General features: G+C 41.9%; 4 protein-coding genes across 4 annotated transcripts; 1 reads left to right on the forward strand and 3 right to left on the reverse strand.

Annotated features, from left to right (window-relative positions):
- Positions 1-2,729: 2,729 nt before the first annotated feature.
- Positions 2,730-3,601, reverse strand: BDBG_02297 (uncharacterized protein). Its single transcript, XM_002627580.2, has 2 exons — positions 3,454-3,601; positions 2,730-3,229 (listed from the first exon to the last, which is right to left on the reverse strand). The coding sequence occupies exons 1-2, from the start codon at positions 3,520-3,522 to the stop codon at positions 2,753-2,755; spliced, it is 546 nt and encodes a 181-aa protein (XP_002627626.1). The 5' UTR covers positions 3,523-3,601; the 3' UTR covers positions 2,730-2,752.
- A 1,615-nt stretch (positions 3,602-5,216) lies between these two features.
- Positions 5,217-6,210, reverse strand: BDBG_02298 (uncharacterized protein; the record flags this gene model as incomplete). Its single annotated transcript, XM_031720727.1, has 1 exon — positions 5,217-6,210. The coding sequence occupies one exon, from the start codon at positions 6,208-6,210 to the stop codon at positions 5,728-5,730; it is 483 nt and encodes a 160-aa protein (XP_031576993.1). The 3' UTR covers positions 5,217-5,727.
- A 774-nt stretch (positions 6,211-6,984) lies between these two features.
- Positions 6,985-12,100, reverse strand: BDBG_02299 (C6 finger domain-containing protein). The gene is made up of 4 exons (XM_031720728.1): positions 9,662-12,100; positions 8,686-9,537; positions 8,417-8,615; positions 6,985-8,313 (listed from the first exon to the last, which is right to left on the reverse strand). The coding sequence occupies exons 1-4, from the start codon at positions 10,889-10,891 to the stop codon at positions 8,213-8,215; spliced, it is 2,382 nt and encodes a 793-aa protein (XP_031576994.1). The 5' UTR covers positions 10,892-12,100; the 3' UTR covers positions 6,985-8,212.
- A 2,342-nt stretch (positions 12,101-14,442) lies between these two features.
- BDBG_02301 (uncharacterized protein) lies at positions 14,443-14,743 on the forward strand (the record flags this gene model as incomplete). Its single annotated transcript, XM_031720729.1, has 1 exon — positions 14,443-14,743. The coding sequence occupies exon 1, from the start codon at positions 14,474-14,476 to the stop codon at positions 14,741-14,743; it is 270 nt and encodes an 89-aa protein (XP_031576995.1). The 5' UTR covers positions 14,443-14,473.
- Positions 14,744-16,044: the final 1,301 nt, after the last annotated feature.

Consider the following 16,044-nt stretch of genomic DNA (forward strand, 5'->3'; position numbering starts at 1 on the left):
CACTGTATTAAATGTGTTTTCACAGTGAAGATTAGATGTATTTCTTTCTCTGTCATGATTAGTTTACTGTGATTTGAGCTTGATTATCTCAGTGAGTTCTGCTTTATCATCATCATTCTTGTTCTTCTTCTTTTTCTTTTTCTTTTCAGCTTCTTTCGCTGATATTTTCTTTTTGTTGTCATTTGATCTGATAACTGTCTTATAGCAGACAAGATTATCAATGAGATTATCAAGATTGATCTCAGAGACAGATATCTTTAAAATTCCTTGATAAAGATTCTTAAGATAGATTTGAATGAATGATTGTGTATAAGTCTTCAGATCATGTATAAATCATTGAGTGAGAAAGTCTTTGAATATTGATTAGCTATGTGTGTTAATATTATTTATTATCACCTGTCAGTGCTTTACATACAGTGTAATATCATTTTCATAATTAGTAATTAATATAGTGACAATCTTGTTATATAATTTAAATTGAAGATCTGCTCAGTGCATTTGATATTTCAATTCAACTGCTTATTATAGTGCAGCAGTTCATTTCATTCTAATAATATTATTATCATCAGCCTGATTGAGTTTGAATTAAATAAGTGTTTACAGCTCAGTCTTTATTGAGTTTCATATACACTTTTATAATTGACTTTCTTTATATTGTCAGATTTTTAAATCATTACTTATAAGCTGAGTATTCAGAGAAAGCTCTTTATCTGTAAGAATGAGAAATACATTAATTAAAACTGCTTTTAATTCAATTTCACAGTATCAGATATTATAGTCTTTCAGCTCTGAGAGCTTTATAATAATCTTCATTTCAACATAACTGTAATCATTCTTGAATTCATGAAACTTATCTGTTCTAGTAACTGAGTTTACAGTTGTAATGAGATTGAGATTTATTCTCTACTTCTATAATTATTGTTTATGAGTGATTTTTACTGCATCTGCTTCTGAGAACTCTGTCTCTTATAGATAAGTGAAGTATATTAACATTTCAGTAATCTCATCAGCAGAGCTATCTTAAGTGAGTGTAGAGTATTCTGTTAAGAAGAGATCTTCTCTCTCTCTTAAACTTATATTATATTCTGTATTCATTTCAGTTTGAACTTTCTGAGCTGTTTGAGATGATGATTGCAGCTCAAGCAGCTCTTGTTCAGAGGTATTATATGTACATGTTGACTGTATTGAATATCTTCTATTTATGTGAGAACACAGAGATTGCTTGCAGACTTGTTATGAAAGTCTGTAGCAGATTAATTGATTTTCAAATCAATAATTCTTTTCAATCTGTGATGAGCAGCTGTAGAATCATTAATACAGCATTTCAGAATTTAATTAGATCTTTAATTTAAGAGTATGAAGTGTAAGAATATATCAAATTAGAGTAAATTCTTATATACAAAAGAGACATAATCTGATAAAGATGATATAATAATAATAGTTGATTGTATTATTAAGATCTATCTATTATACGGTCTTTTATATGTATAGGTGTTTATCAAGTGATTGATGTACACCTTGCTTAGATGAAAGCAGTCGGCCCGTAGAGAGAGAAATCCGACAATTACTATATAATAAAGATAAGTTCTAATTTAGTAATTTTAAGAGTATTAGAACTATACTCTTAAAGAGAAGAATATTATCATATCTCTAATTATATTAAAATTTTATTATAATTTTATACAGCTTATTACTTCTCTACAGATAATTTCATTTATTTTATAGATTATTTAAATTAGTTTTTAATCACTCTATAATATTATTCAGATATAATATAGAAAGGTTTAATTAATAAATATAAAAATCTTATTTTTATATAAGATCAGCAGATTACTCTTTTATAGTAGTAAGATATTACTGAGATATTACTTCAGCTATTCTTACTTATAGAATAAAAGAGAAGTATTCATTTATTATTTATATAGAATAGCTAGATACTGACTCTTAATTAAAGAGATTAGTGATTTATTTTCTTCTACTAAAATATATATAAAATTTTCTGTATTTCTTATATAATTTTCTTAGTATACTAAGTATTATATCTGTGATATTCTTATAATAACTCTGTAGCTTATAAGCTCACTATTCAAGTAAGATAGTTAAGCTTACTTATATAGCTTTTTAAATAACTATCTCTATATAATACTACTGATCAGTTATTACTTCAGTTTTATTATATTATATTAATTCTGAATTAATTATTAATTAATTATAGTAATAAAAATAAATTCAATCTATATATTTAAGTAAGTAATAATTGATTGAAAATCAGTTAATAATTAATTTAGTATAAATTATATAAATACTTACTTTATTATTAAATTCAAGAATAATTTCAGTATTAAATTAATTATTAATAAAATTAGTAAAGTCTTCTTCATATATAAAAGTTATAATGAGAGAAGAATTGTTTTATAATCAATTAAGAATTGATTATAGAATTGATTATAGAATTGATGATAAATAATTAAGAAAGAAAGAGTGGTTTCAAATTACAAAGATGTATTGAGCAAGGTCAGGTAGTGGCACAGGCCACATTTGTGGTCAGCTTACATAACGAGGTCAAGTGGCGCACTTAGCGAGGTCAAGTTTTCTGCTTCCTGAGTTTGCTGCTTCCTACCTGGGGCCTTATTAAGTTACAGCTCAGCGACCGTGTCGCCGATTGAAATGGTTGAACAACCATAATCCGGTCGTGTAATAACCCTACGTTCTTCCGGTATGGAACCCTCTGCTCTTCCAAAACCCCTCGCTTTTATATGCAATTGGTGCCCCGGAATTGGTCATAAACTACACAGTCGCGGCATTGTAACCACACGCAGGTTAATTGAGTGTAACAGACTATGTCAAAGCAATTGACATTGGGATCGAGAACACCGCCCCTTTTATTCGGCGACTGCCCATACTTGGCCCTCTGTTCCTCGTCTTTTTCCCTAAGTTCCTTTCCCAACCTGCTATCCGTAAGGAGGGTAGGAAGCAAATCCTTGCGGGGTGAATAGCGATCACGATGAGTGACATTGGTGCCGTCAACGCCCGTCCAAAGATCTGTCAAGTGTTTCCGCTTGCTTGGATCTTTATAGTCCTGAGCAGCTTTCATGAGCAGCTCAGTGTCTAGCCCTACGGCGTCAATCACTGTGCCATTTGGGCTGAAAGAGCGCGCGACCCCATCGTCACCCAGATGTATAAATCCTAGGGGATCGCTCGTTAGGTTCCGGAGAACGTCGTACACATCCTGTGCATCAGATTAATCAGATTAATCTTGCCTGAGTTCCTTTTGAAGTATGAAAGTCCCTAGTTCACTTCAGGACCGCGGAGTTGGGATTGAGTTCCGCCCCTGCTGTTGACGTTGTCAAACGTCAACGCCCGGGTTGGGAGGAAGAGAATTTTTTTATCGAGTTCTTTTTTTTCCTCGCGCGGGCTTTGAGCAAGGTGGGCATAAACCAAAACACAACATACCACTTTAGCTGACTGAACGGCGGTGACTGCACCAAGGAAGCAGAGCGAAAGCAAAGCCTGAAGCTTCATGGTTGAAGATTGGACGCATTGAAGGGGGAGAGCAAGCAGAGATCAATCGATGGTTTCCGAATGCTCCGTTTGTTTCTTCTCTTCTTCGAAGGCCTTTGAGAAGCATGAACGAGAGAAGATTCAAGACTCGCGAGGCCCCGTTTTTATAAATCAACTCGAGTTAGTTCCGGCCATGTGCATGCCACGCTCCCATGCCCTTTAGGCTTCTCCCGGATACCCCAAGGTAGGAAGAAAAAGGTGAAACAAAACCTTATACAAGGGGCCTCTTCTATGTTCTATCCAGCTATGTGTGATGTCTTTTGATGGGAAGAGTAAACAAGCGTTCAGCTGTCCCCCCACGCCATGCCTATAGCTTTGAGCACGTCATAGCCCACCACGTTCCCCACATGGGGAATTCCATCCGGTGCAAGGAAGAGGTAGCCCATACGGGACATCTGTGGATGAAGAGAACACGGTTGCGTTAGGGTTTCAACCATGGATGGACAGGTAACACATCTCCCACCCTTTATTTGCTAGCAATGTTGCTCCTGTGCAATCTAGGTGTTTCTCTTTTAGTTTACCAACTTATTACAAGGTCTATTTTATTAGTTATTACTACTGGAAACTAATGTGATGCTACTGCTACAATTTGAACGTGGGTTCCTGAAACTCTCATAGAAAATGTATGATATTGCGATATACCACTAACTAGACTAAATTATTATAAGTAATCGGTTAGAAAGATCTCAAGAAGTTGAACACGGTTAGAAAATCAACCCTGATCATGGGTAGAACAATCTCATTTACATACACTAATAGACTCATTTCTTCACACAACACAATACTGGCTATATTTTGAAAAGTAGAAGTGTTTGTTAATTGATCATTCTAGAGAGGAGCTACTCTATAATTCTTACCTTTATAATAAGAGTGTGTGTTGAGTATTGAGTGTTTTTGAGATAGCGAGAAGCTATACGTGTATGTATGTACAGAGGAGTATTCTAGATGAGGTTTGACATGGAGTTGACCATGCTTCAGAGATCAGTCAGCTTTTTTCTAGCCATGTTTCAACTAACTTATAGATGAACCCGATGGAAGGCGTTGAATCTATGGAGCAACAGTACCAGATTGGTAACATTATCAAAAGTTAACAACATGATCCATGTTGCCCCTCATTGGGACATACTTCTACTTCGGGTGTCAGTCATTATACATGTTTTATAGTTTTGACCGTTTAACTGTGTAGTTAGTATGGTAAGCGGCTCTAACCGGCGGAAGCGCTCCAGTGGAACGGGCCCCCGGATTCCTTGGCAGAAACTCTAAGCAACCGACCCGACCCGAACCAACCGTCGTTCTGAAGTCAAAGTCTACGCGCCGTATTTTTTTCCTCAATGTTCTATCTACTAGCACTTTTACTTACAGCCTATACTATTTGTGCAGAGAGAAGAGGATGATGATGATGATGATGATGATGATGATGGTCTCTCGTCTCAGTGATTGATCACTCACATGGTTCATGAAAATAGTTGGCGATCTCTCTCTGCCACCCTGCCCGCTGCCCTCTCCCCTCGGGCCTGTTAGACTGCTCGTAGTCCTGCTCACATTAAAAACCGGCTTGAGGATTGAAGATTTACTTACTCGCTCTTCGTCTACCTGCCTGCCTGCCTACCTACCCACTAGTGTTACGTGCTGTCTGCCCGCCCCTCTGCCTCTCTGGGGGCGTTATATATATATATATATATCTACAGATTTGACCACCGACTGACGGAAGAAATATACACCGGCTCCTTAATACATCTCAAAAGACATCTTTCTATACCATACTATCTCAAGCGGGTATAATCTTCTTCCTCAAAACCAAGCAGAGCAAGCGCTTTCTCGGGCATGGGCGGGGAAAAAGCGATAGTGAGCCAACCATGCTTGTATCGACTCAAGATGCATTTGAGGGGACCTGGGTAGACGGATTAAAACTTTAATATAAAAACTTTAAGCTAAATAGCAAGAGCTAAAAAATTACATACACAGTGGGGTCTCAAGGGTAACGAGAGGAAAAGAAGAAAAAAAAAAAAAATCAGATTCGAACCAACCACCATCCCCCATCTCTCAGTCTATATACTGAAAAATCACAAGCGCAGAACGAATGGAGTATTATTCATCATCACGATCACCCTCATCCTCATGATCACCATCGCCATCGCTATCGACACCAATCACTATTGTTCATATTCACGCCCTCCGAGGAGCAGCAGTATAAGCAAATTCAGGCGCAGAAGAAGAAGAAGAAGTAGGAGCAGGCGCCAAACCATCAAATCTTGTGATGGGATGGGGATCTGGAGATCCGCGCACAACGCATTGATGGGGATAGAAGAGGCGCCCGCAATAGATTCGGGTCGGGTCATAGTGGGCTTTCTCCCTGCAGTCTGGTTGCTCCGCGCACTGTTTATGAGTCGTGCAGTAGAAAGTGAGCGCGCAATATTTCACCCCCACAAGAAGAGAGAGCCCCGTGGTGCGTGGTGCTGATTGGGCGTATGGTTCTGACACTGTTGGGTCTGGCATTGGTTCTGGTTCTGGTCCTGGTTCTGGTTCTGGTTCTGGTTCTGGTCCTGGTCCTGGTGGTCCTTGTAACCCTCTTGGGTGTGCGCTGCTTGCGGGGGTGGCCCATGCAAGGGGTGCGAGTGCGGCGAGAGCGAGGAGGAGGGGGAGCTTCATTTTTTTTTTTTTTTTTTTTTTTTCCTTTATTTTGTCTGCAGGGGGTATGTAGTATGGTATGCCGTATGGTTTCTTGTGAGATTTGAGTGGTGCTGGGATTCGTTTGCGGTAGAGGACGACAAAATAACCTTATATATGACAGACTGATGGAACGTGATGGAACGATACGGAGATTTATTATTATTTTTAAAATAAAAAGGGGGTGAACTTCATTTGTACTGTACAATTTATATCCCAAGCCTCTTTAATTTCCTACAGATGGATCAATGGTTCAAAAACTCTGGTTGTTGGTTCCTGATCCGCTGGAGATCCGCCGGAGAACCACAGCATACGGCAAGCAGATATGACAATGATGAATGCAGGACGGGCGGTGTGGCAACAAACTCCCTTCCCTCCTCCACAGGCCCTAACCTATTAAATAAAATATGAGAAACAAGAACGGGTGGACAGAGGACAAGAGCGTAAGAGGTTCAAATTACTAGTACTCTACGGAGGACCCTCGCTAAGAATTTAAGCTGTAATACTGGTACCATTCTATTCTCAAGCCCTTGGGATTTAGGCTAGCTTTAGTTAAGCTATAGCTAGTTATTCAGGTGACACAGACATTAGCCTCCCTTAGAACTCTGGCTAAGACAGGGAATGGGAATATTTTATGCCTGTAACAAAGTTACACCTTAAATTCTTAGTGCTAATCAAAAACTTTTGAGAGGATCCTCCGTAGTGAGGAGATATATGTAGCACAGTATCCCCTGGAAAGCAACTGATCATCACCCCATTTTTGACCAAGATTATATTTCTGGATATAATTTCATTTATTTCATTGTTATATGTCTTGTTTATTCAAAACGGAGGGCATAAAAAAGGATCAAGTAAAAATATATAGATAGGGGTTGTGAAGAGGTTTAAGACGGGGTACCCCGTACACCCCCACGCAAGGTCCCCCTACGCTTTACCAGGCAAGAGGCAAGTTCCGCCACCCAAACCTCCTTTCTTCCAGAATAATTGGACAGAAAGGGTATACAGCGGCGAATGACAATAGCTCGGGTACGATATTACTCAGAAAGGTAAGGAGGAAAGAGAAAAGAAAAGAAAAGAAAAAGATCAACTAAACTAACAAAAGTGCAGCAATGTGAGGAACGCGTAGAGTAGAAGATTGCGATCATCAGTATCAGAAATGAAAATAAAAAACATGGCCAAAATGAAAAGTACAAACTAGAATAGGCAGAGCTTGAAAGGCGATATAACGGATCAAAAGACCGCTGTTATAAACGCAGCGTATTTTTTTCCCTTTCTTCCGTAATTTTCATCATCGTCGCCGTCGCCGTCGCCGTCGTGTTGTTTTATCTTATTTCTTCGCTTTTCTAGTTTCTTTATTTCTCTCGTCATTTTGCGCAAGCACAAAAAGAGGCGACTCGGATTTAAAGAAAGAGGGGGGGAACCAGTACTATGCAGGTAAATGTTCTCAAAAAAAAAAAAAAAAAAAAAATTCAAGAATCAAGAATCAAGCAGAAAAAGATTAAATATCAAAAACATAAATAAAAGGTATATATCACTTAAGAAAAATAAAGGAATTCTTGTTTCCCAAAACATCGAGGTTAAGTTTTAGGAAAAAACCAAAAGAAAAAATGATAATCTCACAAAAAAAATATCACACAAAATGTTTGACACTGATATGCCAAAAACAGATGGTAAGCATAACAAAAAGGAAAAGTTGGTAGTCAAAAGAGTGTAAGGTCCAGCCAAAAAGGGTTCATGCGGAGCCGTGTTGAGCGTGGTTGTATCTCATTTGCCTCATTCGTTCATGGAAATCATGGAACATATATCTCATACCGGTCGTAGCAGATGCTATGTATTGTTTTCGTAAATTGTACTTTTGTTTCGCGCTCGCTTGGATGGAAGGCCGTTAAAACCAAAAATTGCAGACTACATCATCAAACAAAAAGTCCTGGGAGGTCATAGTTCGCTAAAGAAAGATCGGGGTATGGAAGGGCATGTCCCGTTTCTAGTTCGCGCGAATAACAAGTCTAGAGACAAATTTATTTGATAAACAATCGAAATCGTTGCGGTCGAATTTCGACTTGCTGCGGGTTCGAAGATAGGATTCTGCAGGGTTTAATTTGTTAGATTGTGTTTTTTGGATTTCTTTTCGGGCATGTAAAGGGGTTAACATGTACGGAGGAAATACTGAACGCCTCTTGAAACTTACCGTATTGAGTAACATGCTGACGAACTTCCGTCATGGTGTCACAGACGTCAACATTCGAGCCTAGGAGGTGGTGGTGTTTTTGAGAATCCCATTCGGTGAATGCTGGTAGTTTCTGGGAAATCGCTTGGAAGAGGCCGACGATGACACCGACGGGGGTTGTTTCCATATCAGTGCAGAATTTGTCAACCGCCGCAGCATCCTAATTATATCAGGTTAGTCTAAGGCAGCTCGAAGGAGAAAAATATTAATATAGAAGAAGTCAATCTTACAGGAACCCGATAATGGCAGTCAAACTGCATCTCTTCCCACACAGCAAGCAGTATAGACGCGAGGAGGAAAATGGTTGGCCAGTTTTTAAGTTTGTCACCGCTGTAAACACTGGAGTAGAGAGCAGACAGTTCCTCAAGCACGTCCTTTTGCAATTCTCGCCACATGGTAGCCAAGCCGCACTTGATCTGGAAATTTATCATGACTGGTGCCATGATTTTTCCATTGTACCTTGACGTTGCATCATCGATCTTGCCAATGAAATCCTCCAGCTCACCAACTCCTTCGACCATGGTAACATGTAGCGTAAGGTTGTAGGCTAGGATGAGCTTCAGTGCTTTCCGGATAACTGGAAGCTTAGTTCGAGAGTAATACCGGAATGTACTCTTGAGCATCTGGGTCAAGAATGGGGTGCCGGTGAAGTAGTCATCCACGAAATTCTCGAAGCTCCCGTCACTGTCAATATGTTTGTCAAGGTAATCCGAAAGCATTGCGGGGGTGATCCCTTCCATGCCCGCCGACAATTTCGCGGTTGCGAGCTCGAAGCTGTTAGGATCGCGCTGCATAGATTCCACCCAATCGATGTTGAAGCACTCTTCATCGCGAACATAAACTTCGCGTGCGGTGACAGGAATCACTTGACCATATCCATGAGTGATGAAGAGTATTCTCTCAACATCAGAGAACCCCTTGATGTTCCCCACTGAGAAGGCTAAAGTAACGTGACGCTCATAATCGGCCTTCCAATCTTTCATGAAGTAGCCGATTTCTTTGATGTCAATGCGAGTGCAAGGAACTTGCCAAAGCCTAGCGTGTGATGGCTGACAACCCGCACAAGGCTCTCCTTTGTCACACTATTTACAATGTTAGAAGATATCTGAAATACGAATGAAAGAAGGTGTGGGAGGGGAGTGGGATCTCTTTTTTTTTTTTTTTTTTTTTTTTTTTTTTTTTTTTCCTTCATATTATTAAACGTACAGTCTTCTTGAGGAACTTGCATCGCAGACAAGCTCTTAATTTTCGTATTTCACTAGCTTGTTTCCGCTGATCAGGCTTAAGCGGGCCCTTTCGCTTCCCCACACGTTTCTCAGTTTCGGGCTTTCCAGACTGAGATTGCTTTCGCACTTTCGTTTCTGCGGTCTTTGCGGCGATAGGGCTTTTGCGGGATGGTTTTCTACTTGGCGGAGAGGACGACGCCTGTGAAGTCGGGGATCGGGAAGGCGACGAAGATTTCTTGGCTGGCATGGGCCTGACAATTCCAACGGGGCTCACAGCAGCCGGGGACGACGAACCATGGGAGGTCTGATCACATGACACTCTACGATTTATAGCATTGTACTCCGCCTCGAGATTCGATTCCGAACTTGGAGAATTTATGGGATGAGAAAAGTCTGTTATGCTGCTAAAGGAGTTTCTTGGGTTGTGGAGATCCAAATCGGAATATGACGACTCAGACAGGCTCCTATTATGCAGGGTCTGATTTGGGTTGATGAACATGCCATGTTCGTGGTATGGAGAGTCTAGAGACCTGCGATTCTCGATGGTTGTCCAGCCATTATCACTGCTCGAACTGGTCAAGGAGCGGACTTCCAAATATGTGTCTGTTGGCGAGCTACTGCCCTGAATACTCTGGGAAGCGTAGGTCACATCTGGAAGGCCGTCCATAGTCGGAAAAGACATGAGATCCGCGTGGAAATCGTGGAACGTGAAGGGTATCATATCGACTGGCGGTGCAGACAGAGGAACGTGATAGGGCCCGTCAAGTAGACTTGGACCCAGCTGAGCCTGGGTAGCAGCTGGCATGAGATCGATTGGAGAAGCCTGGAGTGGGATCGAGTAGCTGGAGGTGAATTGGGGAGCAGACGAGGTCTCAGCTTGAGAATACGGGAGGTGGTGGGGTTGTATATTGTGGAATTCCCAGTCGCTGATGAGATCGTGGTCGTGCGCTACAGTGGCGTTGAAATCGTGACTGTTAGTTTGTAGGGGTGAGATATCCCCCCTACCATCGGCTCGTTGGTGGTGGTGGTGGTGCTGCGAATGCTGATGCTGCTGCTGCTGCTGCTGGTGTTGATGGTGGTGCTGGTGGTGCTGGTGGTGCTGGGTCGGGCGATGCTCCACTGCTACGGACCAGGTGGGAGCAGAGATGTAGCCTCGAGAATCATAGTCGAGGCTGACGATGCCATCGTTGGTTAGATCTACATCACCCATTGTAATCGTGGTTGTAGCATAGATAAGCGGGAAGGTGGAGGAGTTTCTATAGGTTCCCACAGCGGATTACTTGCGTAATGAGAGAGTCGGGGAGGGGAGGGGAAGGGGGAAGAGAGGAGAGGAGAGATTGTGCCAGGAGGTGGAAAGGTGGAGGTGGAGGTGGAGATACGATACTCGGAGAGGAGGAGGAGGAGGAGGAGGAGGAGAGGAAGAAGAAGGCGTGAGTGGTGAGGAGAGGAGAGGCGAAAGTCCGTTGAGGCGAGCGGGTGCGGCAGGGCTGGGGGGCCGTGTGCTTTACTTGTGCTGTTCCTGCCGGCGGGCGAGTGTGGGGACGCTGGGGAGCCAAAGCAGCGGTGAGCCAGCCCCGACGCTGGTTGGGCAGTGTCCGCCGGAGCTTGGGCCGTGGCTGCAGCGCCCAGTCCCCAGCCAACTCCCTCGCTCGCACCACTCACTCCCGCGCTACCCTTTCTTGGGGCCACGCCCTGCCCGCCCGCCTGCAAGCTGCATGCCGCTGTACAAGTCTGTACCCTCCCAGCCAGTTCTCTGCGCCAGGGTACATCACGCAGCTCCGTCAACTTGCCGGTCTTGACGCACTGGACAGCCACCAGCTTCTGTACACGCCTTTTGCAATCGTATGCCCACGCCTGCGGTCGCGCGTGAGGCTGGGGGCAGAACCGGGGCAAAAGCACTGCACGAACCTAAGCCTGGAGTGTTGGTCCTTGAGCGAGGGCGCTAATTGCCACTCGACGGCTGCATATCGCCAGCGATAAGCTCGGTCCATCGCCGGAATCAGCAGCGCGGTCCGCCAGCCAGATCACGAGTTATCAAAAACCCACAGCACCAGCATCATCCGGGCCTATTATTGAGTGGGCGCTTTTGCTTTTCCCAGACTTCCTCTCTTTGGTAAGATTACGCAGTATGTCTTTGGCAGCTAGCTAACTAAACTATCTCTGTCTCTGTGGATATCATGAACCCGCTATGGATTCCCCGCTGGCTTTCTCTAACTACTGCTAACTAAATCTTCTCGTTAACTTGTGCCAACTTATCAAGTTCTCCTGAGCGATAAAAAAGGTTCAGCAAGGAAAAAGAAATAAGACTGGTTGAATCCGTGGATACAACCCGCTAAGGTAAAATTCAAAAAAAAAATTTCAAGAAAGTTCAAAGGTTCCCCAAAAAAGAACCGCCGCCTCCGTCAGCGGATGTGATCCCGCGGTTCGACCCGAGATTCAGAGTGGGCAAGCCAGAAATTCTATTTCAAACGGGAGGGGGCATTTCCAGGTATTCCGAGAACTTTATTACTACTACTTCTAGTCACGTATACAACATATTGATCTCGGCTACAGTGTCACCCGACGATCTATCGAAAAAAAAAGAAGCTTGAAATGAACAAAAACACGTTTTTTTTAAGGGGGGTAGCCGGTTTCCTCTCGTCTCCTGCCTCACAAAAAAAGGGTTGAAACGAAAACAAAAACAATAGGCCAAAAGGCGCCCTTTTGTTTGTGAAACCCACACAAGCAGTGCCCCGGAATATTTAGTTGAAGGGATTCCCTCATTTGTCCCAGTCAGCGCGTATCATCTCTCTCCTCTGTTCTGCTTGTTGCGCAGATAATAATGTACCCTGGCTGTGGAGCTGCTGGGTTTGGTGTTGCCATGCAAAATCTTTGGCAAATACCTGTCCATTTCTGGGCCAAAGGTTCTGCTTTTGCTTTCTCTCCTCTTGTTCGCTCATGGGATGGATGTGAGTATGTTCTTCTTCCTGTGTGGTTATTTTCGTCACATCTAAAGTTTGCTGGAGGGAAGGTAGATCAGCCAAGCAGATTGAGGGAAACCAGGATAGCTATCTATTCCAACAAATCGCATCTCAGGAAAAAGAAATAATACAAATGTTCAGGTGAGATCTGGAGATATGGAACCGAGTGAAAAAAAAAACCACTCGTTGAAAAGGCTGTGCCGGATCGAGTAAGAAGGACAACGGTTAATGACATAAAACACGTCAACGCACAAGGAAGGGGTTTTTTCTTTTTCTTCTTTTCTTTTCTTTTTTTTCTTTTCTTTTCTTTTTTTTTTTTCCTTTCTTTTTTTTGGGGGGTCTTCTCAAAAAATTACAGAAATTAATAAATAAATACTTGGGGCAACTCAACAGTGTTACACACTTCCTCATGACGGATAGAAATATATCCATGTTCACCGTAGAGAATCTCCAGGACCAGAGTCAGGCCACAATGCCCCCACACAGCACAGCACATAGAGAGAGCCGAAGACTCCGCCTGCAGCAACCCTCCGCGGGACGGCGGGTGATGGGCATCGACAGCATGACGGACAAGATGGAGATCTTCCCGGCTAACGATGTAACTTAGTCCGCAACAAGACAAGGGAATCATCCATCAGCAAAAAAGGAAAAAGGAAAAGGAAAAAAAAAGCCTCTCTGCATAACTAGTTAGGAGTCCAGTGAGCACAACAAAACACGATGTCGTCGTCCGGTTCCGATAAGGCGCAGAACTCGCAATCCCAACGTCAACACTACAGCGTAAGCGTATGAGCAATTGGGGAAAAGCGAGCTCGCCAACAAACTGGAACTAACTACCTAAACTAAGGGCAGTTTAGTTAACTACTAAACAGTGCTAGTAAACTACGACAGTTTGGATTGTCTGATGTGTTGTCAACGGAACGGAACCAACTCAACTGGGATACAAATCCCCCCCGGCCGGGGCCTCAAAAACAAGAACAGAAGAGTGTCATCAAAATCAAACAAAAATAACCAGCCAGTGAGGGGAGAAGAGACGGATGTACTGCGTAGTAGTAGGTAGCATGTGTCCCTGTCCCTGTCTGTCGCACATTCCTCGCATGTTGTTAACACCCTGCCATTATTAACATTATTATTAACTTATTATTGTCTCCGTCTCATCTCACATTCTCACGCATTACTAAACATGGGGGGGGTTGGTTTGACTTGTCTCTCTCCCCTATCCTTTTCGGGTAATATTGCGCTTCAACCTTTAAAGTCAGACAGATATATCCCTTTACAGGAGAGGGGAGCGGCAGTCTTGCTTGAGATGAGAATACAAGAACCCCCAGGCTGCGGGGTTTGCCAGTCCTTGCATTCTCTTTGGTTCAATTACCTTGTGAACTACCGCCGGTTCGGTTTCAAACTGACTTAGCGCTGAAGTGCGTGGTTTCTGCGCCTGAGAGGGCAACGGGGGAGTGAATGGATGGATGGACAATGGAATATCTGGGCTTTGCTGCGATGTCACAGACTTGCAGGGAGTTAGTTGGCTCCATTTTTCTTGTTTACTTCCCGATGGACTGGATTCTTGAACATTCTGTCTGTCTATCTGTAATGAGACTGAGGGCACACAAGCCCTGTCTCTCTCTCTCTCTCTCTCTCTCTCTCTCTCTCTCTCTCTCTCTCTCCAACGTCCATTACCTGCCTGGGTATTATTAACTTACCTACTGCGTACGTACCAACAACAACCATCACGTGGAGTGAGACAAACTGGATATTTCCCCCCAACCCCCCCCAACCCTGATGCTGTCTCGCTGTTGGCTCCCCGCAACAATATAATACTAATAATAATAATAATAATGGGTGAACGCTGCACGGACGAGACGAGACGAGAACAACGCGGGGTCGGATGGTGGGGCAGCAGATACGAGTCCCGCATGCCAACTCGCCAAGCAGCACTCTCCTCTCGCTGCCTTTTCGCTGGTTGTCAGTTGGTCAATAATAATAATAATAATAATAATAATAATGACACCCATCCGCAGCCAGTGTTTCCTCCCGCCAGGGCTTTTTATGCCGAGCAGGCCAGAATCTGGGGGCTGGCTTCCTACCCTAAGTTACCCTATCCATGATCGACCTCACGCGGCTCGCGTAAACAAACCTGTTCAAATCACCGTTCCGGCCCAGGTATCTAGATATCTCTGTTGCCACAACCGGCTGGACTTCCGTGAGGCTCCTCCGAGGACAAGTCTGTCCTGGAAAAGTGCCATAATTTGCGGAGCGAAGCGAAGCAAATATATGATGAAAACCCTGGTCATTAAAAGTGGAGAATTTCCTTTTTGAGGTTCTTGGCGCGAATACAGCCCACTGATTGGTGTAGAATTAAGTGAAGCGCAATCCCGTGACATTGCACTACCATACCATCTACTTCATACAGATCCTTGAATAGATAACACATCTGATCAACAATCTACTCTGTACAGATTCTTGAATAGATAATGCATCTGATCAATCATCTCTCATAGATTCTCAAGAATGAATAATACATCAAAAGCCTGTGTTCACTGCTTATAAAATCAGTCTCTTAATTAATTCATTTCTTTACAGTATTCTACTACTTCTACAGCTGTCTGTCTTCAATACTACACTCAGAGAACTCAGATATTATAATCTTCTCTTATTACTAGACTGGCTGCCGGGACTATGAATTTCACATTTGATTTCATTTGATCTGATTTCATACATTTCTTGACATGAATTCTGCTAAGACTAGTCATTAAAAAAACATGTAAAGTGACTATATATCAGATCTTAAAATGAAATCATGACTTGAAAAAAATAAGAAAGTAATCTCATTTGATCTCATTTAGTTTCATTCTTAATATAAAGTTACTATTTTTAGACATTTTAAGATTTTTTTAGACTATTTTTAATTTTTTAAAAAGTAACACTTTTTAATAACACTTAAATAAGATTTAAAGTCATTTAAAGTAATAAAAATAATTTAAATTGAGAAGTGAAAATCATGATCTCATTTGAAAAATGTAATAAGAGTAGATAGTAAGTTTCACTGAGACAGTATAAGACTACTATCTAATATTAAAACTGTGTAATAAGATTAGTTAAATTAATAATAAAACTATTAAAAAATCTGATTCTGATCTCAGACACAGTCACATAGTTAGTCTACTTATTACATCTTTTCTATCACTGATTATATCTTTACACTGTGTAGAACTGTAAATAAATATATACAGTAAAATCAGATTCTTCTACAGTTATAGATTCTGTGATAAATGAGTCTGAACTCTCTCTATCATTCTAAATATATTAATACTTTATATAATTAATAGCAGTCTTTTAAATCTGTGTAAGAATAAGTGCTTACAGATGATTATTCAGATGTTTATAGCTTGATATAATATATACTATT

Source organism: Blastomyces gilchristii (assembly GCF_000003855.2).
Source record: "Blastomyces gilchristii SLH14081 genomic scaffold supercont1.3, whole genome shotgun sequence".
Lineage (NCBI taxonomy): Eukaryota > Fungi > Ascomycota > Eurotiomycetes > Onygenales > Ajellomycetaceae > Blastomyces > Blastomyces gilchristii.